General features: G+C 36.9%; 1 protein-coding gene across 1 annotated transcript in view; it reads right to left on the minus strand.

Moving 5' to 3' along the window:
* The window catches only part of LOC128664680 (extracellular calcium-sensing receptor-like), an 82,271-nt gene that overhangs the window by 20,684 nt on the left and 34,449 nt on the right, over window positions 1-27,138 (minus strand). Inside the window, exons 3-4 of the mRNA XM_053719489.1 lie at window positions 23,527-23,751; window positions 10,648-10,771 (exon numbers count right to left, since the gene is read on the minus strand). Of these exons, the coding sequence (XP_053575464.1) occupies window positions 10,648-10,771; window positions 23,527-23,751 (349 nt within the window). The remainder of the gene's footprint in view (window positions 1-10,647; window positions 10,772-23,526; window positions 23,752-27,138) is intronic.

Genomic DNA, 27,138 nt, shown 5'->3' on the forward strand with positions numbered 1-27,138 from the left:
TACTGAGCGGATTAAAGTTTGTACCACAATATCTTTCCTACAAGGTGAACCCAGGACTTGGGCTAATAGGTTTTTTGAAAACAATAACAATATCCTGGATTCATTACAAGATTTTTTTTCTGCTTTAACTAGTCTATATCAAGACTCAAATTCTCAAATAAATGCTGAAATGAGATTGAGGTCTTTAAAACAAGGTAAGAGAAATGTGGAGGATTATACCACTGAGTTTCAGATGTGGGCAGAGGACTCTCAGTGGAATGAAATCAGTTTGAAAAATCAATATCGTTTAGGTTTATCTGAAACACTCAAAGATGAACTTTCACGTCTTGAGATACCAGATACCCTTGATGGTCTTATTAAATTAAGTACATCTTTAGATCGTCGTTTGAGAGAAAGGAGGGCAGAAAAGGCCTCTAATGATACCTCATATAGAAGACCTTACCAAGTCACAACAAGTCATGACAAAGCTCATGGCAGTGCTACCCCTATGGAGATTGGTGTACTTAGAGGACCTCTGCCACCAGAGGAAAAAATTAGAAGGAGGTTGGAAAATCTCTGTTTATATTGTGCTCAAAAAGAACATGTAGTATCTACTTGTCCTTTGTTGAAAAAACAAAAGAATGGTAAGAAAAAAACCAGTGACTTTATTTACAGCATAGCTAATGATACACACATGACTTTGTCTATTTCTTTACAGTGGGACCAGAAAAATATCCAAACCAAGGCATTAATTGATTCAGGAGCATCCGGAAATTACATTGATTCCACTTATGTAAATAAAAATCGAATACCTACTATTTGTAAACAAAATCCTGTATCTATTAAGCTGATAGATGGTTCATTAATAGAACAAGGACCTATTACACATCATACTATTCCCCTGCTTGTAACATCATTGCAGGGACACACTGAATATTTATCTTTTGATCTCATAACCATACATCAGCATACTCTCATCCTAGGCTATCCTTGGTTGAAGAAACACAACCCTCACATAAATTGGGTTTCAAATAAGGTAACATTAGATTCTGCTTTTTGTTCCCAAACTTGTTATCCACATCAAACCATAGCGTCACTTGATATTGGTTTACCCTCGTGTTATCAGGATTTGGCAGATGTATTTAATTTAAAAGAGGCAGAAAACCTTCCACCTCATAGGGAGTTTGACTGTCCTATTGATATAATACCTGGTTCCAAAATCCCTCATGGTAAGATCTATCCCCTCTCTCAAGAGGAACTCCAGTATATAAGAAACTACTTAGACGAAAATTTACGTAAGGGATTTATTTCACACTCCACATCCCCTGCAGCTGCAGGTATGTTTCTAGTAAGAAACAAGGATGGTACCATAAGACCTATTATTGATTATAGAGCATTAAATAACATCACAATAAAAAACAGATACCCGTTACCTTTAATACCTGAACTTTTGGAACGTCTAACTGGTGCAACTATTTACACCAAATTAGATTTAAAGGGAGCTTATAATTTGATTAGAATTAAAGAAGGTCACGAATGGAAAACGGCATTCAGGACCAGATATGGCCTTTTCCAATATAATGTAATGCCTTTTGGTCTGAGTAATGCTCCGGCAACTTTTCAGTTTTTTATAAATGAGATCTTTCGTGACCTGATAGACGTTTGTGTCATAATATACCTTGACGACATATTAATTTATTCTAGAACACCTCAAGAGCATGAAAAACATGTACGCTGGGTATTAACTCGTTTAAAAGAACACAAACTATATGCTAAACTGGAAAAATGTTCCTTTCATGTCACAGAAATAAAATTCTTGGGTTACATCATCAGTCCCAACAAAATTCAAATGGATCCAGAGAAGGTATCAGCAATTCTAAATTGGCCTACTCCTACTTCCACAAAATCTGTACAACGATTCATTGGTTTTGCGAATTTTTATAGGAAGTTTATAAAAAATTTCTCTTCAATCGTTAAACCATTAACAACACTCACTAGTGAAAAACAAAGATTTAAGTGGACCGAATCCGCTAGTCTTGCCTTTAATAAATTGAAAGAAAATTTTACTACAGCTCCCATTCTAGTTATGCCAGATTTTGATTCAGAATTTATCCTTGAAGTAGATGCATCCGACTCAGGTATCGGTGCAGTTTTATCACAACAAGATAAGAACAAGACTGAGATTCATCCTATTGCTTTCTATTCAAAAATGTTAACTAGTGCTGAGAAAAACTATAGCATAGGAGATAAAGAACTTCTAGCTATAAAACGTGCTCTAGATCATTGGAGACATTTACTAGAAGGTTCTAAGCTACCTTTTAAGATTTATACTGACCATAAAAATCTTGAATTTCTAAAAACAAGTAAGACCTTGTCTGCAAGACAAGCAAGATGGTCTATATTTTTTGATCGTTTCGATTTTCTCTTAACCTACAGACCAGGACATTTAAATACCAAAGCCGATGCCCTCTCTAGATTACATGAACAAGACACTCATAATCAAATTTACCAAATCATTCCAAAAGAAAAAATTATAGGTTTATTAACACCTTTAGAAGAGGAGATCTTAAAAGAATTAAAACATGAACCACCACATGGAATAGACTGTCAAAAAGATTCCAAGACTGGTCTTTTCTATCATGATTCTAAACTATATATCCCCAAACAAATTAGATCTTCTATTCTTAAACAAACCCATGACGGGACACTAGCAGGCCATCCAGGTATTTCTAAAACTATAGACCTAACCAGGAGAAATTATTGGTGGCCACTCATGGATACCTATATTACAAACTATGTAAAACATTGTGATACCTGTGCCAGAAACAAGTTAACACACAAAAGACCATCAGGTCTTTTATCTCCTCTGCCTATTCCTGACAAACCCTGGAGTACCATATCAATGGACTTTATTGTCGAGTTACCTGAATCCCACCATTACAATACTATTTTAGTTGTCATTGATCATTTAACAAGACTGGCTCATTACATTCCCCTAAAAGGTCTCCCTACAGCTTTCACTACAGCTCACGTATTCCTAGACAACATAGTTCGCTTACATGGACTGCCCAAAGTTATAATAACTGATCGTGGTACACAGTTTACCTCTAATTTTTGGAGATCCCTGTGTAAGTTAATCAAAATTGATTCTAGATACTCGACTGCTTTTCACCCTCAGACAAATGGCCTTACAGAACGACTCAACCAAACTCTTGAGCAATATCTTCGTTGTTATATATCTCATCTGCAGGATGACTGGTCATCCTATTTACCTTTGGCTGAATTCTGTTATAACAATACTACTTCTACATCTACTAAACTATCCCCATTCTTCGTTACTTATGGATATCATCCTACTACTATTTCATTGTCCTCTCAACAAGTGAACTCTCCCTCAGCATTGGATTTCGCAACTACCCTACAAGAAAGACTTAACATCCTGAAAAAACATCTTTCGGAAGCTAAAGATTATCAAAAAAGGTTATATGATACCCATCACACTGCTAGCCCGGCTTATCAGATTGGAGATTTGGTACTACTCTCGACAAAGAATCTCAAACTGTCAGTTCCTAGCAAAAAGTTAGCAAATCAATATTTGGGTCCTTTTAAGATTTCTAAAATAATCAACCTCAATGCTGTGAGATTAGAGCTTCCCCAGGATTTTAAGATTCACCCCTCTTTTCATGTCTCTCTGTTAAAACCATATCTTCCTCCACCTCAGTCTCTCTCCTTGTCTCGACCACCTCCAATACTCGTTGATGATCGAGAGGAGTATGAAGTTGAAGCTGTATTGGATTCTAGGATCCATAGGAAGAGGTTAGAGTATCTTGTGAAATGGAAAGGTTATGGTTCGGAGGATAACTCTTGGCAGCTTCATTCTGATCTTCGCACTCCCCGTCTTCTACGAAATTTTCATCGCCGCTATCCTGAGAAACCTAGTTTGGAAACCCCTGGGGTGCTTCCTTGAAGGGGGGGAGATGTGGTATACCTTTAACTATAACCCCTCCTATTTGGTCTCCACCCTATATAAGGACTACCTGTAACACTCATTGACTGCCTGATTATTGAAGTCTTAGCTACTCTGGTGTAGCTTTCCTTATCTCAGGTCTCCTATTGCTTGTATCCTGTGCAAGGTGGTTTACTTTGTTTACTCTAGCTACGTCTTGAATCTCTTATGCTCAAATCGTTACTTTGTCATTACCGACTTTGGATCATTCAACGGCCGGATCTACTTTTTCACCGCTACCCGGAAGTAAGCCGCATTCACACACGCTGCCTCTCCAAACACGGATCTCCCAATGCGGTAACAGAAATATCACGGTCCTCAAGGTGGTAACGTATACGAACAATGCTAAAGCCTTTAAACTTCTTACCTGCTTGTTTTGTTACCATACTGAATTATTGGGCATCTCCTATTACCTGCAACATCCAATATGAACAAACATTGTATGTCTGTGGAATGTCTGAACTTGTAAATATTTTAGGCTGTGTGTGATTGCGTGAAGTAAGAAGAATCATTTGTTTCTACCAATTCAGATTCTGAGCTTGTCAGTATTTCTTTTTCATCTGTGGCCTCCGGTTATATATATATATCTTGAACATTGATATATATTATATTAAATATTCCTTATATTTTATTAACACTTAAGTCAGTAGTTAAAATACAAATTTATCATATATTAAATGTCTCATATTGTTTAATCAGGCTACATAGAAGTTGTTTTCTGATTACTACAAAAAAGAGCAACAAGCTCTAATTTTAGAGCTAACCTTTATAACCAATGTGCAAATACTTGTTTACTTAAATACGAAGCTCAGAATACCACACTCTCTGTGTATTATATCTGTGTGTTTGCGTGGTACAGTGCATTGCCCCATTTCTTTTAAGTATTTTTTGTTCTGGGTAGAGGCCCCGGGCTGTAAATCTGTCTAGGGACCTGCACTTTCTAGGGCCGGCCCTGGCGTCTCTGTAATGTTCTTGTTATCATAAGAAAACACATAAAAATAAGCCCCAGTTCAACTCAACTGTTTCTAATTGTCAGCATTATAATTCGTTATATACATAAACAGTTGTTCCAATAATAGAAAAAAGAAGAAGAGCGGTCCCAAAATCCAAATGTGTTTAAAAACAGCCTTTTATTTCTCCAACTTAAAACTTAACATGGTACACACAGTAAAAATATTGGGTTTTACGCGTTTCGGCTGGTGCCTTACTCATAAACCTGATTAGACACAGGTAAGTGCATTCTTAAAAAGGATACAACCTTAATGGCTATTGGTTGGTGTAAAACACACCCCTGATAATCATTTAGATAAAAAATGTACACAATCAATTAATCTTATAAAGTATTAGTTTGATCAAATGAGTTCAAAAGACACAGAAATACATTTATATTAGCAGCGGTAAATTTCAGATAAAAAGAAAAATAATTTCTTAAGTAGTCTAAATAAAGATTGCATTACAAAATATTGCAAAATATTATTTGAACAAACCATATTGCAAAACTATACACACATATAAGTAGATATTAATTTTAAATGGACATTTGCTGAGTTAGTAATACCTTTACCAAACAAGCTTAAAAACCATACATTTTATAAACATGAGTGCTAGAGAATAGTTTGCTGTTGTTGCTATAACTATAAACAATGATGTTTTAGACTGAAATTCACCTTTTGGTAATACTATTAGTGTGTAGATGAACAATTTATTGTATGAAGGTTAAGACTATTACAATTAGTCTATGATCAACTCTGTAGTGGGCTCATTTCATCTCTTAGTTATATTCATAATTTGTATATTTAAAGTGCTGAAGTATATACAAGGAGATACACAAAAGCTAGTACAATTTGTGTATATAAAGCTAAAGTTAAAGTTAAACAGGGGTGTACCGGACCATGAACCCACTATTTCCAATGGTTCATAATATCAAACTCAGAATTAAATCCCTGAGGAACCTGAGTATTGAGCTTCATGATCCAGTACACCTCCTGTCTTGCTAAAAGTTGGTCCTTGTCGCCTCCTCTAGGGGGCAATTTTACAGTTTCAATGCCTCTCCATCTTAAGGATCCGGTGTCCTTGCCGTGCACCTCTATAAAGTGCCGTGATAATGCTGAGCATGGCTTTTCATATTTGATGTAGCCTAAGTGTTCTCGAATTCGTGTACGGACCTCCCTGCTGGTCATTCCAACATACTGTTTAGAGTGTGCTTGGCACTCTATGAGGTACACGACATAGGTACTGGAACATTTTATACATCCTCTAGTAGCAAATTTTTGTGTAGTGGTACATGAGTAAAATTCTTTACCCTCAGTGATGGAATCACAGGCTTTACATCCCCGCACTTGTAGGTGCCATTAATCTGCAACCAAGAACTTTTTTTCTTTTGATTAGAAGGTAAAAAACTAGGGGATAAGAGGTTATCCAGGGTCAGATTTTTCGAATATACACACTTAAATCCTTTTTCCACAGTTGATTTCAAGTGTACATCTCCCAATAAGATGGGAAAATATTTCTTAATGATGTTACACACTGTGGAAAAATCTGAGGAGTATTGGGTAATGAATGTGAGAGGTCTATCTTCCCTGTTCTCACTTCATTGGGGCTTTTGGGGATTTCTTCCTGCTATAGCCATACTCTTGGCTATATTGTTATGCTGTTTTGATGGATATCCCCAATTTTTTAGTCTCTGCTTAATTTCTCTGCACTCCTCAAGATAATCACTATCCCTGTTGCAAATTCTCCTGGCTCTTAAAAACTGACTCTTCATGATACCATTAAACACATGAAGGGGATGCCCACTTTTTCGGTGCAAGATCGTGTTCCCTGAGATAGGTTTTCTATAAAGTTTTTAATTAATTTTATGTGTTGCCGAATCTCCTATTAGAGTAACATCCAAAAAGTTGACCATGTGACTATGCCACTCATATGTGAACTTGAGACCATGTCTGGCTTCATTGAGGTATTGAAAAAATATGACAGCTTGTTCCTCAGTGGATGACCATATAAAAATGAGGTCATCAATGAAGCGGCGGTAAAACACCACTTCTGCTCTGAGGGGGCTGTCACCTCCATAGATGAAAAATCGCTCAAGCCAGTCCATGAATAAATTTTGCCCCCATGGCCGTACCTTGTTTTTGGAGGTAAAAAACCCCCTCAAAGCAGAAGTAGTTATGCTCAAGTAAATACCTTGTGATACGTAGGAGATACATGATGCTCTCTGTGGTCAAATCTGCACTAGATGTTAGAAAGTATTTGATAGCCTCTAACCCCATGTCGTGGGGTATGCTGGAATACAAAGAAACCACATCTATGGTTAGCCAGCTGTAGTGTTCATGCCATTCAATGCACTCCAGCATACCCAACACATGGGAAGTAGCACAAATGTAACTAGGCAAGGCTAGGACATAAGGTTGGAGTATTCCATCAAGCCAGTCAAATAAATGTTCTAAAAGAGAGTCTATCCCTGATATAATGGGACGACCTTTGACATTGGTCACACTTTTATGAACCTTGGGCAGATGATGGAAGATGGGGATGATTGGATGTATCACATATAGGGAATCCGCTGTTTGCTGATCTAAGATTCCCAGTTCCACCCCATCGTCCAGCATCTGCCCAAGCTCATATTGAAAACGCTTCATGGGATTTTGTTCCACAATTGAATATGTGTCAGGGTTTGTTAATTGGCGTAGTGCCTCATTGACATAATCTACACGATCAAGTACCACCACACTGCCTCCTTTGTCAGACTGCCTTATAACAATCGAATCATTGTTCTGTATTGAGATAATAGCCTCTTTCTCTGACTTTAGCGAGACAAGAGGTGTACTGGATCAATACTCAGGTTCCTCAGGGATTTAATTCCGAGTTTGATATTATCAACCATTGGAAATAGTGGGTTCATGGTCCGGTACACCCCTGTTTAACTTTAACTTTATATACACAAATTGTACTAGCTTTTGTGTATCTCCTTGTATATACTTCAGCACTTTAAATATACAAATTATGAATATAACTAAGAGATGAAATGAGCCCACTACAGAGTTGATCATAGACTAATTGTAATAGTCTTAACCTTCATACAATAAATTGTTCATCTACACACTAATAGTATTACCAAAAGGTGAATTTCAGTCTAAAACATCATTGTTTATAGTTATAGCAACAACAGCAAACTATTCTCTAGCACTCATGTTTATAAAATTTATGGTTTATAAGCTTGTTTGGTAAAGGTATTACTAACTCAGCAAATGTCCAATTAAAATTAATATCTACTTATATGTGTGTATAGCTTTGCAATATGGTTTGTTCAAATAATATTTTGCAATATTTTGTAATGCAATCTTTATTTAGACTACTTAAGAAATTATTTTTCTTTTTATCTGAAATTTACCGCTGCTAATATAAATGTATTTCTGTGTCTTTTGAACTCATTTGATCAAACTAATACTTTATAAGATTAATTGATTGTGTACATTTTTTATCTAAATGATTAACAGGGGTGTGTTTTACACCAACCAATAGCCATTAAGGTTGTATCCTTTTTAAGAAGGCACTTACCTGTGTCTAATCAGGTTTATGAGTACGGCACCAGCCGAAACGCGTAAAACCCGATATTTAAACTGTGTGTACCATGTTAAGTTTTAAGTTGGAGAAATAAAAGTCTGTTTTTAAACACATTTGTATTTTGGGACCGCTTTTCTTCTTTTTTCTATCATTTATGCAAATAGGATTACAAGGAATCCTTTACAGGTACCCTCTATCCACGAGTATACAAGGCTACCATTGGCGGATCAACTTTGCAAAATTTCTACGGAGCTCCACACATTTGAGCAATATCAGTTAAGCTGTAAGTACAAGCACTGTATTGGATTGGATTACTGCCTACCACGTGACCCCGCACTTTGATTCTCATTCGTCTGCAGACCTGTTCGTCAGTCTCACAGAGGTACCCCGGAACCGGCTAAACGAAGAGCCGCACAGCTGCAGTCACTGCAGGAGCAGGACGTGACAGGCGGCGGCTGAAAGTTTTGACCACATCGGGGACCAGAGAACGAGTATTTAGAGCACCTGGTTAGCTCTATTTCCGCGCAGAGTGGATACTCGTCAGAGGCAGTCGTTGATCAAGTGCGGGTGAGTCTAATACCAGTTTGGCATCCAAGCATCTGATTACACTATCATACAAGTGTTGTGCGGTATCCTTGCTCAATAGTGTCTTGGGGACACATGTTTATCAGTGCATACTACATCGCTTCTTTTACTTGAATTTATATACGGAGCTGTGGACTGCTTTATTATTATTTATTTTTTGGCTATTCACGGGTTAACCACAGAACAGAACTTTTGTTTATAGTTGTTCCAATAGTACAAATGGTATATTGCAATATATACAATGTTATAGTGCTCCACATTAGTGTATTTATGCTTTTATATATATATATATATATATATATATATATATATATATAAATATATAAAATGTTGTGCATTACATTAAATTATTTTTTGATTTAAAAGCTGTGGGGTGGGGTTGGGGGTGGAGATTGGGCGGGATTGGGGGCGGAGATTGGGCGGGGTTGGGGGCAGAGATTGGGCGGGGTTGGGCCGGTGAGAAAGGGGGGCCCCATTTTGTCATCCTGCCTAGGGCCCCGCAATGGCTAGGGCCGGCCCTGTAGGTAGGTAGCGTGCACATGCCTAATGCACTACATGATAGGAAATAGCGCTGCCATCTAGTGTTCCTGCTAATGTATAACATTGTTGCAAAACTGCTGTCATATAGTGCTGCAGACACATGCACATTACTGAACTTACATTGCTGCTTTTCAAATAAGGATAACAAAAAACATAGAAAATATGATAATAGAAGTAAATTAAAAAGTTGTTTAAAATTGTATGTTCTATCTAAATGATGAAAGAAAAAATTGGGTTTAAAGTCCTTTAAAGTTCTCACTTCACGCTACAGCGGATCATGTCCACCCGACAAATGATAAATTGGCCCCATAGAGTTTTTACACTAACAGATTAAAGGGACAGTTCACCCCGAAAAAAATTTCCCCCTTAAATTATTCCCAATGATCCTTTTTACCTGCTAGAGTGTATTAAATTGGTTAAAAGTAGCTCCTTTACTCCTATTTCAGCATTTGAAATAAGCTTATTTAGCCTGTGGTATCGCCACCTATACTGAAAGTTTTGATACTGGAGTATATGCTACAGCAGAAAAAGTTACTCTCAGTGGGATGCAGGATAGTTAAGAAATAAAATGATAATTGTCCATTGTTCTCTCTATGTATTGAGCTTTGGTGTTCCAGCCAAATAAAAGATAAGGAAGCTTGTATGTGTACACAAAGTTATAACATAATGAGATCTGATATTACCAACTAATTGTAATAGGCTGTGGTTTCAAAGCACAAAACCAGCTACTTCATATACACAAATAAACATGAAAATGCAATTTCTCAAGTATTTTATACTCTGCAGCTGGTATAACAAGTCATTGAAAATACATTAATGGAAAAACTATTTTACAGTGTACTGTCCCTTTAAGCTTAAATTCAGAACTTCCCTTAGGTGATACAAACTAAAAGAAACGAATAGCAATCAAGGTTAAGATTGAGGCTGAGAATATATACATTTGCTTCTTTTCAAAGAAATAACATAGACGTTACCTGTTTCATTGGATATTTCCCCTTCAAAACAAGGGATGCAGTCGAAGCAACAAATTGGTTGACCTTTTTGTGCAGCCTTATGAAATCCTGGAGAGCAACTCTCACTGCATACTGAACGAGGGAGCTGAAGAAAAAGATTATAATTATAATGTAAAGTGAGAAAATAGATCTTTATCAAAGATACAAAACGAGGGTAAATGCAATACAGCCTAATTCATCCCAACAAATATATTGTCCATAGTAAACTCAGATTATTACTGTGTTATATATATATTACTAGTTAATGAAGACTGTGGCCTCTATTTATCAAAGGTCTTGCGGATCCTGATCGGACAGTGCAGATCAGGTCCGCAAGACCTCGCTAAATGCGAAGAGCAATACGCTCTCCGCATTTAACATTGCACCAGCAGCTCACAAGAGCTGCTGGTGCAACACCGCCCCCTGCTGACTCGCGGCCAATCGGCTGCCAGCAGGGAGGTGTCAATCAACCCGATCATACTCGATCGGGTTGAATTGCGGTGAAGTCTGTCCGCCTGCTCAGAGCAGGCGGACAGGTTATGGAACAGCGGTCTTTAGACCGCTGCTTCATAACTGCTGTTTCTGGCGAGTCTGCAGGCTCGAGCTTGATAGATATGCCCCATTGGCTTGACTCAATTGTGCATCTATCAAGATTAACAGAAACATCTAATATATAACACTATATATAACACTATATATAACACTATATATAACAATATATATAACACTATATATAACACTATATATAACGCTATATATAACACTATATATAACACTATATATAACACTATATATAACACTATATATATATATATATATATATATATATATATATACATAGTTTAAAGTGACATGAAACACTTCAAAATAGTAATTTAAAATGTTTAATTTTGCACAATAAAACAGTTTTGCAGTATACTTTTATTATCTATTTTCTCCCTTTTCCCTCTAATTTGACAGTGAAAATTATGATTTAAAATTCTGACAATTAGAAGTTTACACTGCAGACTTTACCAGCCTAACCTACCAGGGGCGCGATCCGATAAACGGCGTAGTTAGCGGCGCAAGCGAGGGAACCCGCGTCGCCCGCAGTTTCAGCTCGCAACTCGAGCTATCCAATATGCAGCGCCGTCAGTTGCTAAAGTGGCGCAAGTCTGACAAAGTAGCGATGTCCAGAAATCTGCGTAAGTACAGATTTTTGGAGTCGCCAGTGACTTGCGCCACGTTAGAAACTGCCGGCGCCTACAAAACCTGACTAAAGTCTAAATCACCCGCACTGTCTAACACGCCTCCTAAACATAGCCCGACACGTCTAACCCTCTATCCGCTATCCCCCCTCACTAGCCTAACAACAACAAAAGTTATTAACCCCTAAACCACCGCTCCCGTAGCCCGCCGCAACCTAATAAAGTTATTAACCCCTAAACTACGGGCGACGGCAGAAATATACGCGCGTAACTTCTAGGTTACGCCGTATATAGGATACCAAACCAACGCAAATATTGGCATCGCCGGCTTTTGCGGGCAACGATTTTTATCGGATCGACCCCCAGATATCTGTCTCTAATTAGGTAATCGGATAATTACCAAGAAAATGACAGCTTAAAGGGACACTAAACCTAAATGTTTTATTTAATGATTCAGATAGAGCAGCAATTTTAAACAACTTTCTAATTTACTCCTATTATCAATTTTTCTTCGTTCTCCTGCTATCTTTATTTAAAAAGCAGGAATGTAAAGCTTAAGAGCCGGCCCATTTTTGGTTGAGAACCTGGGTTATGCTTGCTTATTTGTTTGATAAATATAGTCACCAATCGGCAAGAGCTATCCAGGGTGCTGAACCTAAAATGGGCTGGCTCCTAAGCTTTACATTCTGCTGTTTAAATAAAGATAGTAAGAGAACAAAGAAAATTGATAGTAGGAGTAAATTAAAAAGTTGCTTAAAATGGCATGCTCTATCTGAATCATTAAATAAAACATTTGGGTTTAGTATCCCTTTAATAACAAAATGACAGTGTCTAGATGTGTCTGTTCCAGTAACAAGTCTGCATTGGCGCTTCCAAACAAGGCAATGGAGAGATTTTTTTTTAAATTTGGCATGGGGTCAGAAAAAAGGTAGCCTCTACGCAATTTTGAAAAAATCAAGTAAACCAAGTAGTATTTCCAAAGGTAGGTTCACAATAGCAGCCATGCTTTTGTTTAAATATTTTCCTATAGAAGGATATCATGGTATATAGTTAATTTTAGAATGAATATTATTTATGTTTGCACACTAATCAAATTAGCTATTCAGTCATTCTTATTTACATTGCTAGAAAATTAGTTATTTCCCACCCAACATTCACTAAAGGTTTTCTGGAACAGGGAGATTAGGGGGAGCCCCAAAAGGGGGTTAGTGCTTGTGTGTTATATTTGGGATGGGGTGTGTCAAGGGTAAGTTTTGGTGTAGTTGGTGTGTTCTGGGCAGAGACAGTTCAGTCCCTGGAAACCAGGAGTATAACTCTGATGGGGAAGCTGTGGGCAGGACAGCAGGCAGACCCCTCAACAAAGGGGTGCCTTGTTGTATTGCACTACCACTTGACCTCCATTCAGCATTGCTTGTGAAATCAAGTGACATTAAGTCCATCTTCTTCTACCCCCACATCATTGGTAGAGTCGCTTGCAGGAGGTATTAGAGAGAGGGCTTGGCCAAAGTTGGATTTGGATTTCACATCTGCAGGGTCTATATAGGATCTATCTGCACTAGGGTAAACTTGGGTTGGCAACTGGCAGTGAGAATTAAGTGCCACCCATGAGTGTCCTGGTAGCTCAAACCAGGGTGCCAGGGCCTAATTATGGCTCCTTTAGACTTGGATTTGTTGATCCCAGTATTAACCCTTATATCACCAATTCACAATTGCTATGTTATACAATGAGAGGAAGGAATAAACAAGGTTAATAATTTATAATGTTGCAGTCAATGGAACAAATGTCAATGTTACCTGAATATGAGCTTGTTTAATTACTCATAATTTTACTAACAGTTGTCAAATTGATTATTCTAAATGTGATGGAGAACAAATACTTTATTATATAATATATATATATACACATGGGTGGCGTAGGTCAATATTTTAGAATCCTTAAGGGTCACATGTAAATGTATTATTATTAAACACATAAATAGTAATAATGGGGCCACAAAAACTATGGCACACATTATAAGTTCTGCTTTTGCCCTGGGACTGCAAAGGCAAGTGCAAAAGGGCCACTTGAGGCCCTTGGGCCATCAGTTGGCCATCCCTGGTGTGAATTAATAGTTTAACTTTATCATAGCTAATAATTGATTCTGTGAATAATTATATTAAGGGCCAGATTACGAGTGGAGCTCTAGAATATGTTGGGTTTCTCACAGCGCCTCTTCTATATCCTACTAGCTCCCCAGAAAGAGCAAGACACCTAGTTAGTCTTCAGATTCTAAAAAACTGGATAATTAAGATCTAGGGAGCGCCTCACAGTGGGCAGGGATATTTATAATTACACTATACAAGTAGAGGGGATATAATGCAAATTTAATATTACAGATACAATAAAAAATGTTTAAAATTACACTGCGTTGAAATTACTCAACACAATGATATATCTTATCTCATAAATTTATATAAATAAAATCACAAAAATACACAAAAATATTCATGTATCCATGATTACAGTACAAAATAAAATAAAAACATATAACCGTATAATCTTAAATGGTAAAAAAGTACAATCCTAAATGGTAAAAAAGTCTACTAGATGAACTGCTCCAAATTAAATGGTATGGGTAGCAATCCAAGATGGCGGTCTAAAATGTCGGTCTGACAATATAGGGGAAAAAATAGCTGTTAGTAAATAAACAATGAGTTGTGTCTCCAGGTGTAGTGAAAAAATTAAGTTCCAGGATGTGCATAAACGCTCCAAGTCCCTTATGGGTGATCCAGCCTTTGATGAGTGTATTCTAGGGGTAGTAGATGTGAAGGTGTCCAAGAAGGGGATGAAATTTTGTGTGCCTTAAAAATGCAAAAAATGCAAAAAAAATGTAACAAAAATTGGTGTCCTTATAGTGTAGCAAAATGTGATGAAAAAATGTGAAAATGTAAAATATGAAAAATAAGTGATGAAAAATAAGTGATGAAAACTGTATAAAATAATTCGAATAAAGTCAATCTTAAATAAAAAAAAAGTAGATGATAATGAGGTGTTGGTTCAGATATCCTAAATCCAAAAAATAAAACACAAAGGATTCCCAGTGTACCTGTGGAATACAAAAAACAAATAGTGCAATAACGCTAAAATATTCCTATGCTAGATGAAATGAGGCTTACCATCAATAGCCAACGCGTTTCGGACCTTCCTTGGGCCTTTCTCAAGACTGTATTGTGGTAAGCACTTTTAAGCCTCCTTTTATGTTGTGGTGTACCAATCAAAATGCGCTATTTTTGCGCCAAAAATGTTGTACCTTTGAACCGGAAGTGTTAGTTTCCCATTCAAATTCCTATGTCAGAATTGTGTTTATTCCTAGTCATGTTTATTTATATTAAAATTTAAAATAACATATTGCTTACTGTATCCTTATTCTCCTTGTGTGTTGTTTTAGTGGCCCCAAGTTAGTGGAATTTTAATATGCAGATCGCCGAAACCGGAAGTGTACAATAAGTGTTAGTATCACTTCCGGTTCGCGATGTAATACCGATATCTTTCCAATTTGATTACATTTTTTTCATTATTAGCAACTTTTCAACAGGCCCTAACTATTTGAACTATACTTTCAAAAATGTACTATCTTTTGTGATCTCAAGTCAAATAGGGTTTGATATGCAGAATCGCCGAAACCGGAAGTGTACATTAGGCGATAGTTTCACTTCTGGTTCGCGATGTAGAGCCGATGTTATTCCAATTTTAGTAACTGTTTTCATTATGAGCAACTGTTTGGCAGGCCCATTACAATTTGGAATATATTTTATGCTCTCCAAAATGTAATGTCCGTTGTAGTCTCAATCGATTAGCACTAATGTGTAGGACCGGAAGTGACATCATTTCCGGAAATGGTATTCTGGTCTCTGTTAGAAATCGTGAATTTATGACATAATGAAGGTGCTGAAAATTAAATTTAAAATTCATACAAAAGACTGCTAATAAAATTACTGCTAATAAAATTTGGAAAATACAATCTACATACTGCCACTAAGGCTAAAATACAAAATATGTATAAAAGATTAATACAGTTAATCCAACTCCAAAAAAACATACAATAATAATAATAATTATAAACATTTTACTAAACAGCATTCTGGTAACAAGAAAGATTTTAGATACTGTGGTATCCAACTGGTAAATCCAAGTTGGAGAGGGGGAGATCAAGAGAAAAAACTTCTCATAGAAGAATCCAGATGGATCTTTAATTTAGACTGCCTCTATCCTAGGGGTCTTAACAATAAGGAGGATCTATCACATTTATTTAATTTAAAGTAAATATGCTCAGAGATGTTTAATAGGAAACAGAGATCGATTATTAGCATGTATCTTCATACTAGCATAATAGATGAGTGTTTCTCAAATAAGAGCATAATCTTCAATTTCTGACCTCCCTCCCCTATACTAGAACCATCAAGACCCCACACACTCTATTAGACCATCTCTGTATTAGTACTTTTGCATTTATATATTTTAACATTTTAATATTTTAATATTCTAGTATTTTAATATTTATAATAATAATAATATTAATATTTATATAACAGCCCAATTTCTGTATACTGACAGATAGTTATAAAGTGCTCAGATTATCTTATGAAGTGGAGCAATTGACCATGGAAGTATTATCTTAGTCACCACCTACACCATTTATCCCTATACTATCATAGAACAAAATCTGGGAGAACCCTCTTTTTATGATTATGTTCAATCAAATCATGATTGACACATTAAGGCATCGAACTAGAATAGTGATTTCTGAGACCTCTTTAGTCTATTTTCGACTGGAACATTACCCTAATCCCCTAATGCCTGTTCTAACCCATTAGGACAATCTAAGTGAAATATATGGACTCCTAATTTGTATACATATAAGTTATACACCATAAATGTAGCCTTATATGAATCCTTATATCAGCAACATTACCAATGTACTAATTTTTAGTCCCTTGCCAATAACAATTTTTAGTCTCTTGTCAATATGTATTAGTTTTTTAAAAGTTGCATTATTGTATGTTTGTTTGGAGTTGGATTAACTGTATTAATCTTTTATACATATTTTGTATTTTAGCCTTAGTGGCAGTATGTAGATTGTATTTTCCAAATTTTATTAGCAGTAATTTTATTAGCAGTCTTTTGTATGAATTTTAAATTTAATTTTCAGCACCTTCATTATGTCATAAATTCACGATTTCTAACAGAGACCAGAATACCATTTCCGGAAATGATGTCACTTCCGGTCCTACACATTAGTGCTAATCGATTGAGACTACAACAGACATTACATTTTGGAGAGCATAAAATATATTCCAAATTGTAATGGGCCTGCCAAACAGTTGCTCATAATGAAAACAGTTACTAAAATTGGAATAACATCGGCTCTACATCGCGAACCAGAAGTGACACTATCGCCTAATGTACACTTCCGGTTTCTGCGATTCTGCATATCAAACCCTATTTGACTTGAGATCACAAAAGATAGTACATTTTTGACAGTATAGTTCAAATAGTTAGGGCCTGTTGAAAAGTTGCTAATAATGCAAAAAAGTTAATAAAATTGGAAAGATATCGGTATTACATCGCGAACCGGAAGTGATACTAACACTTATTGTACACTTCCGGTTTCGGCGATCTGCATATTAAAATTCCACTAACTTGGGGCCACTAAAACAACACACAAGGAGAATAAGGATACAGTAAGCAATATGTTATTTTAAATTTTAATATAAATAAACATGACTAGGAATAAACACAATTCTGACATAGGAATTTGAATGGGAAACTAACACTTCCGGTTCAAAGGTACGTCATTTTTGGCGCAAAAATAGCGCATTTTGATTGGTACACCACAACATAAAAGGAGGCTTAACAGTGCTTACCACAATACAGTCTTGAGAAAGGCCCAAGGAAGGGCCGAAACGCGTTGGCTATTGATGGTAAGCTTCATTTCATCTAGCATAGGAATATTTTAGCGTTATTGCACTATTTGTTTTTTGTATTCCACAGGTACACTGGGAATCCTTTGTGTTTTATTTTTTGGATTTAGGATATCTGAACCAACACCTCATTATCATCTACTTTTTTGTGATTTAGGATTGACTTTATTCAAATTATTTTATACAGTTTTTATCACTTATTTTTCATCACTTATTTTTCATATTTTACATTTTCACATTTTTTCATCACATTTTGCTACACTATAAGGACACCAATTTTTGTTACATTTTTTTTGCATTTTTTGCATTTTTAAGGCACACAAAATTTCATCCCCTTCTTGGACACCTTCACATCTACTACCCCTAGGATACACTCATCAAAGGCTGGATCACCCATAAGGGACTTGGAGCATTTACGCACATCCTGGAACTTAATTTTTTCACTACACCTGGAGACACAACTCATTGTTTATTTACTAACAGCTATTTTTTCCCCTATATTGTCAGACCGACATTTTAGACCGCCATCTTGGATTGCTACCCATACCATTTAATTTGGAGCAGTTCATCTAGTAGATTTTTTTACCATTTAGGATTGTACTTTTTTACCATTTAAGATTATACGGTTATATGTTTTTATTTTATTTTGTACTGTAATCATGGATCCATGAATATTTTTGTGTATTTTTGTGATTTTTTTTATATAAATTTATGAGATAAGATATATCGTTGTGTTGAGTAATTTCAACGCAGTGTAATTTTAAACATTTTTTATTGTATCTGTAATATTAAATTTGCATTATATCCCCTCTACTTGTATAGTGTAATTATAAATATCCCTGCCCACTGTGAGGCGCTCCCTAGATCTTAATTATCCCGTTTTTTACGAGTGGAGCTCTAACAGTTCCGCACAAGTGAAAAGGGGTTTATCGTGTTTGTTTGTGAGCATCTTGTTTAGCACTCATATTACAATTTGAAAGTAAACGTATGGAAAATGTTAAAGAACAAACAAAAAGAGTAATTTGAAAATTCAATTCCCCCTCTACTTTATTGAATACACATTATTAACACATTATTTGATGTTTTAATTTGTGAATTTAATGTATTTTTGAAAATATACACTAATTTCAAATCTGATGACTGCAACACACTCTAAAAAAGAATGTGGTTTGGAGTTGTCCTGCTGGAAAATGCAGGGGCGACTCTGGAAAAGACGACGTCTGTATGGCAGCATATGTTGCTCCAAAATGTATACATATCTTTCTGCATTAATGGTGCCCTCAAAGATGTGCAAGATACCCATGCCCTGGGCACTGACACACCCCCATACCACATGACAGACGCTGGCTTTTGGACCTGACCCTGATAACAGATTGGATGGTCCTTTTTCTCTTTGGCCCAGAGAACACGATGGCTGTTTTTCCCCAAAACTATTTGAAATGTTGACTTGTCTGACCACAAAACAGGATTCCACTGTGCTACTATCAATCTCAGATGAGACCAAGCCAAGAGAAGTCAACAGTGCTTCTGGACAGTGTTGATGTATGTCTTCTGCTTTGCTTAGTAACGCCTTAACTTACATCTGTTGATGGTGTTGATTAACAAAGGCTTACCAAAGTATTCCCAAGCCCAGGATATCCATTTCAGACTTGTGATGGCTTTTTAGACAGTGACATCTAAGGGATCGGAGATCACTCGCATTTAGAAGTGGTTTTTGCATTGCTGCTGGCGGATGGACTTCCGTTGGGGGAGGAGCTTTGAAACAGCAAGCTCTATATCGGCACTGTAGCCGAACGCCTGTTTATCATGCCCCCACTCTTTGCCACTTAGCCCTGAGATTCTGTCAGGGTTTTCTGTGGCACTCTGCAAGGCTTCTGCCCACCCGAGTCGAAAGTCATCCTGAGCCATTCCGGATTGCAGCTCTGTTGCATCTGTTTTTTAACTGTGTCCTAGGGCATAACAATATAAGGAGACGACACAAGAGGAACACCGCAGAGGTGCCTTTAATCGGAGGCTCGTGGTTAGCTATATTGCTAAAGACCAGAGCTACTGGTGAGCGGAGGGATTCGAAGCAAGTCCTATCTTTGCTAAGTAAAGCCGCTCAGCACTAAATCAGCTGCCAGCTGATAAAGAAAACTACGGGGAGTAACTGTTGCTTGTTTAAGTTATCCGCTGGTTGTGCTGTCAGCAATGACATTTATACCAAGCTGTTGGAGCTACTGGATACAAAACTGACATCCTTATTGAGCCATCTGAGCTGCTAAAAATGGAGGCCTCCAAGACCCCTTTCTCTGTTAACAAGCCGCAAGTTAATACAGGTCGCCAGCCCGGTGACGTCACCGAAGTCGTGACTACACAGAACACACTCATCCGCATCTGGTGGACGGACAGGCATCCTCCTCTCTTTCACAGGCATCCTCCTTTTCTTTCAGTGGATATACCTTAAGCAGTGAGAGTGAACTTGAGCGAATTCAGTATGCTGATTGGCTTTTTATATGAATCTTGAATTATTTCCTTATTATATGGGACTTATGCACCTGCTTTTTGATACACCAAACATATAGTTTTTCATACATAGTGGTACAGCATAACTTAGCAAAAAGGATGTTGCTGTGTTCCAAGGGTTGGGTGGCAACAACACCTTCATAAGATGTTTGCTTCTTGCTAAGGAGAGGTTATAAAAGGTCTGGGAAATCCACATACTTATTCAGAGGCTTATATAAGAGGAAAAGAGGAGGAAGAAAGAAGGAGGGAAAAGGAACGGAAGAAAGGAGAAAAGGAAAAGAAAAAAAAAGGGAAAAGGGAAGGAAGAGAGAGAGAAAGGGAAGAAGAAGGGGAAAGAGGAAAAAGAAAAAAAAAGAGATTTTGTTTTTAGCATAACTCTCAGCCTAAACTTATGTTTCAGTAGACACATGCATCAGCTCCAAGATAATAATGTACTGTATGCATTATCAATTCCCTATCATTGTAGAGTCTGCTATTGTTATGATCTACTTACAACTAGATACAGCTTAATGTAATATCTACCTGTGTATCCGGTTCAAATAAATTTATTTCCTAGATAATGGTCAGGTTATTTTTGTATATAAGATTATAGCTTTCTGTGCCTTGCTCATATTATATCTTTGTGAAAAAGGATTACATTTTTTATTCTTTTCTGTAGGTGTCTGGCACATTCAGTTAATTGAGATCAGTTCAGGATTCCATCTTTAAAGGGACATAATACTCATATGCTAAATCACTTGAAACTGATGCAGTATAACTGTAAAAAGCTAACAGGAAAATATCACCTGAGCATCTCTATGTAAAAAAGGAAGATATTTTACCTCACAATCTCCTCAGCTCAGCAGAGTTAGTTCTGTGTAAAAAGTTATTCTTCACCTGCTCCCAGCTGCAGATAAAAAAAAAAAAATGAAGAAATGAACAGCATCCAATCAGCATCAGCAGTGCTGAGGTCATGAACTCTTTTACTGTGATCTCCTGAGAATTGACTTAACTCTCATGAGATTTCATAGTAAGCTTCCTTTAACCTGAATAGGGAAATAATATGAGAGTGCACGAGGCTCAACCCCTTAGCTGTCCCAGGACAGACATACTAATATGCTGCTTAGAAATCCTTTACAATGGGATGTGGCTACTGAGGAACTTTTGAGGTAAAATATCTTTCTTTTTTACATAGAGATGTTCAGGTGATATTTTCTAGTCAGCTTTTTACAGCTATGCTGCATCACTTTCAAGTGTTTAAACATTTGGGTATTATGGCCCTTTAAGTTTCTCTTTTAAGATATTCTAAGAATAAGGAGACAATCTTGCTAGCTTTAGTGTGTATCCATCTATCCATAATATAGGCCTGTGTCACGATCTATTCACGTATCCCTTCTCCGGTTATGGATTCTTATCCTCTACACGAGAAGACCACAAATTATTTCGTTTTTATAAAAAAAAAGAACAAGAAAAGGGAAAGGAAGGAGGGAAGGAGGAAGAAAAAAAAAGAAAAAAAAGAAAAGAAGTGATTTTTGGTCTTGCCCTTTACACACCGAGATTTGACCGGATTCCTTGAAAGTTTTAATTATATTGTGCACTGTAGAAGGTGAAATGCCCAAAATCCTACCAATTTGACTTTTGGGAATGCTGTTCTCAAAGTGTTGAATTATTTGTTGACGCATCTGTTGGCAGTTTGGCGAGCCTCAAACCATCCTTGCTCTTAAAGGACTAGGCCTTTTTTGGAGGCTCCTTATATACTAGGATTACACGATTGCCTCACCTGTTTCACGTCACCTTCTTATTTCAACTTGTCACATTGCTATAAGTCCTAAATTGCCCCAGTTCCAACTTTTTTGGAATGTGTTGCAGCCATCATATTTGAAATGAGTGTATATTTTCAAAAATACATTAAATTCACAAAGTAACACATCAAATAATGTATTAATAATGTGTTTTCAATATAGTACCAGGTGAATTTAAATTTCAAATGACTCTTCTATTTGTTTGTTTGCATTTTCCGTAATGTCCAAACTTTTTAGGAATTGGGGATGTATGTATTTCTAAATAGTTAGTCTTATATATATATATGTATATATCTATATATGTATATATATATATATCGATGCATGATTAAGGGAATTGCTCCTGAAACGTTGCATTTGTTTGTACCCACTACAATAAACTCCTAAGTTTGGTTTATAAAATTTGGTGCTGTGGATTCTTTCAAGATTTGGATATTGGAGAGGAAAGCAGTCTTCTCTGTTCCACTGGCAACAAGAAACAGAGGGAAAAAAGGTGCTGTTAGTGAATTGTTTGGTGCTGTATATATCTATACCTATATATATATATATATATATATATATATATATATATATATATATATATATATATATATATATTTATATATATATATATATATATATATATAGATAGATATACTGTATACCAAAAAAAACATCAGATATACGTAGAAATATGTGTTTATGAATAAATTAATTGGCTATTTAAAATATATTTTTACATGGGGTTTCAGTCCAAACAAATATCTAGGTAAAATAATTTGCATAGACAGTTAATTTAAACACAACTTTCAGATGTGTTGATAATGCGTTACATGTCTATTACATGTTTATTGTTCTCTTTGTATCTTTATTTGAAAAGGCTGAAATGTTAGCTTAGCAGTCGGCCCATTTTTAGTTCAGCACCCTGGGTAGCACTTGCTAATTGGTGGCTACATTTAGACACCAATCAGCCAGCGCTACCCAGGTACTGAACCAAAAATGGGTGAGCTTCCAATCTTAAATTTTTGCTTTTTTAAATAAAGATATTAAGAGAACGAAGAAAATGTGATAATAGGAGTAAATTGGAAAGTGGCTTAAATTGCATGCTCTATCTGAATCATGAAATCTTAATTTTGACTAGTCTATCCCTTTAATAAGAGAGTAAAGAATGTCAAATATTGTTCTTGAAAAATATTTGTAGCACTTGCCTGAAAACTTTTCAAAGTGGCTTTTTTTTCACCCCAATCACAGACATGGGGTTTTTGGGTCTTCTCTCATAGAACACCCACAACTCTGTCCCTGATGATCATTGCACCACCCAAAGAAAACCTGCAACTCTGCCAAATGTCTCCCTTACTCAACCTAGACCTCCCAGTCCTAGAAAATATAAGTATATATACTGTACATATACATGTAATCATTTATTTAATTGATCATTACGTTTTTACCTCTACACCTGTTTTCCACTGGATGGCACTCAAATTGATGTTTAATTCATTCCCTTTTGGATTTCGCCCATTGTAACGTCCAACATTCACAAACTTAATGGCGCCATCGTCTTGTCTTTGCCAGTTCACGACATCATAGTCAGTTGGTGTTGTCCCATATTGGTTGAAGTACATCTGTTCTCCCATCTTGTTTGTGAAGTTCACTTTCTTCAAGTAGTGAACAATCTACAAAATACCAATCCACTGAGAACAGATTTAAAGGAACCAAAATAACATGGTAGGCTAGTTTTGTGCAGGGATAGGCTTGGACCCAAGCTGTGGGGGACATTTTCCAAAGTACAGATCTTAGTGAAGGACACCAAGGTCTACATTTAGCTACCAATCAGCAAGCTCTACCAAAAATGGGCCGGCTACTAAGCCTACATTCCTGCTTTTTCAAATAAAGATACCAAGAGAACTAAGATAAATTGATAATAGGAATAAATTAGAAAGTTGCTTAAAAACATAATTTATGTAAGAACTTACCTGATAAATTAATTTCTTTCATATTAGCAAGAGTCCATGAGCTAGTGACGTATGGGATATGCATTCCTACCAGGAGGGGCAAAGTTTCCCAAACCTCAAAATGCCTACAAATACACCCCTCACCACACCCACAATTCAGTTTAACGAATAGCCAAGAAGTGGGGTGATAAGAAAGGAGCGAAAGCATCAAAAAATAAGGAATTGAGGGTGGGCCTCATGGACTCTTGCTAATATGAAAGAAATTAATTTATCAGGTAAGTTCTTACATAAATTATGTTTTCTTTCATGTAATTAGCAAGAGTCCATGAGCTAGTGACGTATGGGATAGCAGATACCCAAGATGTGGAACTTCCACGCAAGAGTCACTAGAGAGGGAGGGATAAAATAAAGACAGCCAATTCCGCTGAAAAAATAATCCACAACCCAAATAAAAAAAATGAAATAATAAGTAGCAAAATCAAACTGAAACAGCTGCCTGAAGTACTTTTCTACCAAAAACTGCTTCTGAAGAAGAGAAAACATCAAAATGGTAGAATTTAGTAAAAGTATGAAAAGAAGACCAAGTTGCCACTTTGCAAATTTGATCAACAGAAGCTTCATTCCTAAAAGCCCAGAAAGTAGAAACTGACCTAGTAGAATGAGCTGTAATCCTTTGAGGCGGGGACTTACCCGACTCTACATAAGCATGATGAATCAAAGATTTTAACCAAGATGCCAAAGAAATGGCAGAAGCCTTCTGACCTTTCCTGGAACCAGAAAAGATAACAAATAGACTAGAAGTCTTTCTAAAACCTTGAGTAGCTTCAACATAATATTTCAAAGCTCTTACTACATCCAAAGAATGTAAAGATCTCTCCAGAGAATTCTTAGGATTAGGACACAATGAAGGGACAACAATTTCTCTACTAATGTTGTTAGAATTCACAACCTTAGGTAAAAATTTAAATGAAGTCCGCAACACTGCCTTATCCTCATGAAAAATCAGAAAAGGAGATTTCACAAGCAAGAGCAGATAACTCAGAAACTCTTCTAGCAGAAGAGATGGCTAAAAGGAACAACACTTTCCAAGAAAGTAATTTAATATCCAGAGAATGCATAGGTTCAAACGGAGGAGCCTGTAAAGCCCTCAGAACCAAATTAAGACTCCAAGGAGGAGAGATTGACTTAATGACAGGCTTGATTCAAACCAAATCCTGTACAAAACAAAGAATATCAGGATGATTAGCAATCTTTCTGTGAAAAAGAACAGAAAGAGCAGAGATTTGACCTTTCAAAGAGCTTGCAGACAAAACCTTATCCAAACCATCCTGAAGAAACTGTAAAATTCTAGGAATTCTAAAAGAATGCCAAAAGAATTTATGAGAAGAACACCAAGAAATGTAAGTCTTCCAGACTCGGTAATAAATCTTTCTAGACACAGATTTACGAGCCTGTATCATAGTATTAATCACTGAGTCAGAGAAACCTCTATGACTAAGAATCAAGCGTTCAATCTCCATACCTTCAAATTTAATGATTTGAGATCCTGATGGAAAAATGGGCCTTGAGATAGAAGGTCTGGCCTTAACGGAAGTGTCCAAGGTTGGCAACTTGCCATCTGAACGAGATCCGGATACCAAAACCTGTGAGGCCATGCTGGAGCCACCAGCAATACAAACGAACGTTCCATTAGAATTTTGGAAATCACTTTTGGAATAAGAACTAGAGGCGGAAAGATATAAGCAGGTTGATAATTCCAAGGAAGCGACAACGCGCCCACTGCTTCCGCCTGAGGATCCCTGGATCTGGACAGATACCTGGGAAGTTTCTTGTTTAGATAAGAGGCCATCAGATCTATTTCTGGAAGTCCCCAGATTTGAACAATCTGAAGAAATACCTCTGGATGAAGAGACCATTCGCCCGGATGTAACGTCTGGCGACTGAGATAATCCGCTTCCCAATTGTCTACACCTGGGATGTGAACCGCAGAGATTAGACAGGAGCTGGATTCCGCCCATACAAGTATCCGAGATACTTCTTTCATAGCCTGAGGACTGTGAGTCCCACCTTGATGATTGACATACGCCACGGTTGTGACATTGTCTATCTGAAAACAAATAAACGATTCTTTCTTCAGAAGAGGCCAGAACTGAAGAGCTCTGAAAATCGCACAGAGTTCCAAAATGTTGATTGGTAATTTCGCCTCCTGAAATTCCCAAACCCCCTGCGCTGTCAGAGATCCCCATACAGCTCCCCAACCTGAAAGACTCTCATCTGTAGAGATCACAGTCCAGGTCGGACGAACAAAAGAGGCCCCTTGAATTAGACGATGGTGATTCAACCACCAAGTCAGAGAAGATCGAACATTGGGATTTAAGGATATTAATTGTGATATCTTTGTATAATCTCTGCACCACTGGTTCAGCATACAAAGCTGGAGAGGTCTCATGTGAAAGCGAGCAAAGGGGATCGCGTCCGATGCAGCAGTCATGAGACCTAGGAGACTGCTGCATCGAACGCGATCCCCTTTGCGATCGACAAGCTGAAACCAACTTCAGACGTCTCTTCTCTGTTAGAGACAAAGTCATGGACACTGAATCTATTTGAAAACCCAAAAAGGTTACCTTTGTCTGAGGAATCAAGGAACTCTTTGGTAAATTGATCCTCCAACCATGTCTTTGAAGAAACAACACAAGTTGATTCGTATGAGATTCTGCAGAATGTAAAGACTGTGCAAGTACCAAGATATCGTCCAAATAAGGAAATACCGCAATACCCTGTTCTCTGATTACAGAGAGAAGGGCACCCAGAACCTTTGAAAAGATCCTTGGAGCTGTTGCTAGGCCAAACGGAAGGGCAACAAACTGGTAATGCTTGTCTAGAAAAGAGAATCTCAGGAACTGATAGTGATCTTGATGAATTGGAATATGAAGATATGCATCCTGTAAGTCTATTGTAGACATATAATGCCCTTGCTGAACAAAAGGCAGAATAGTCCTTATAGTCACCATTTTGAATGTTGGTATCCTTACATAATGATTCAATATTTTTAGATCCAGAACTGGTCTGAAGGAATTCTCCTTCTTTGGTACAATGAATAGATTTGAG

Source organism: Bombina bombina, chromosome 6, assembly GCF_027579735.1.
Source record: "Bombina bombina isolate aBomBom1 chromosome 6, aBomBom1.pri, whole genome shotgun sequence".
Classification (NCBI taxonomy): domain Eukaryota; kingdom Metazoa; phylum Chordata; class Amphibia; order Anura; family Bombinatoridae; genus Bombina; species Bombina bombina.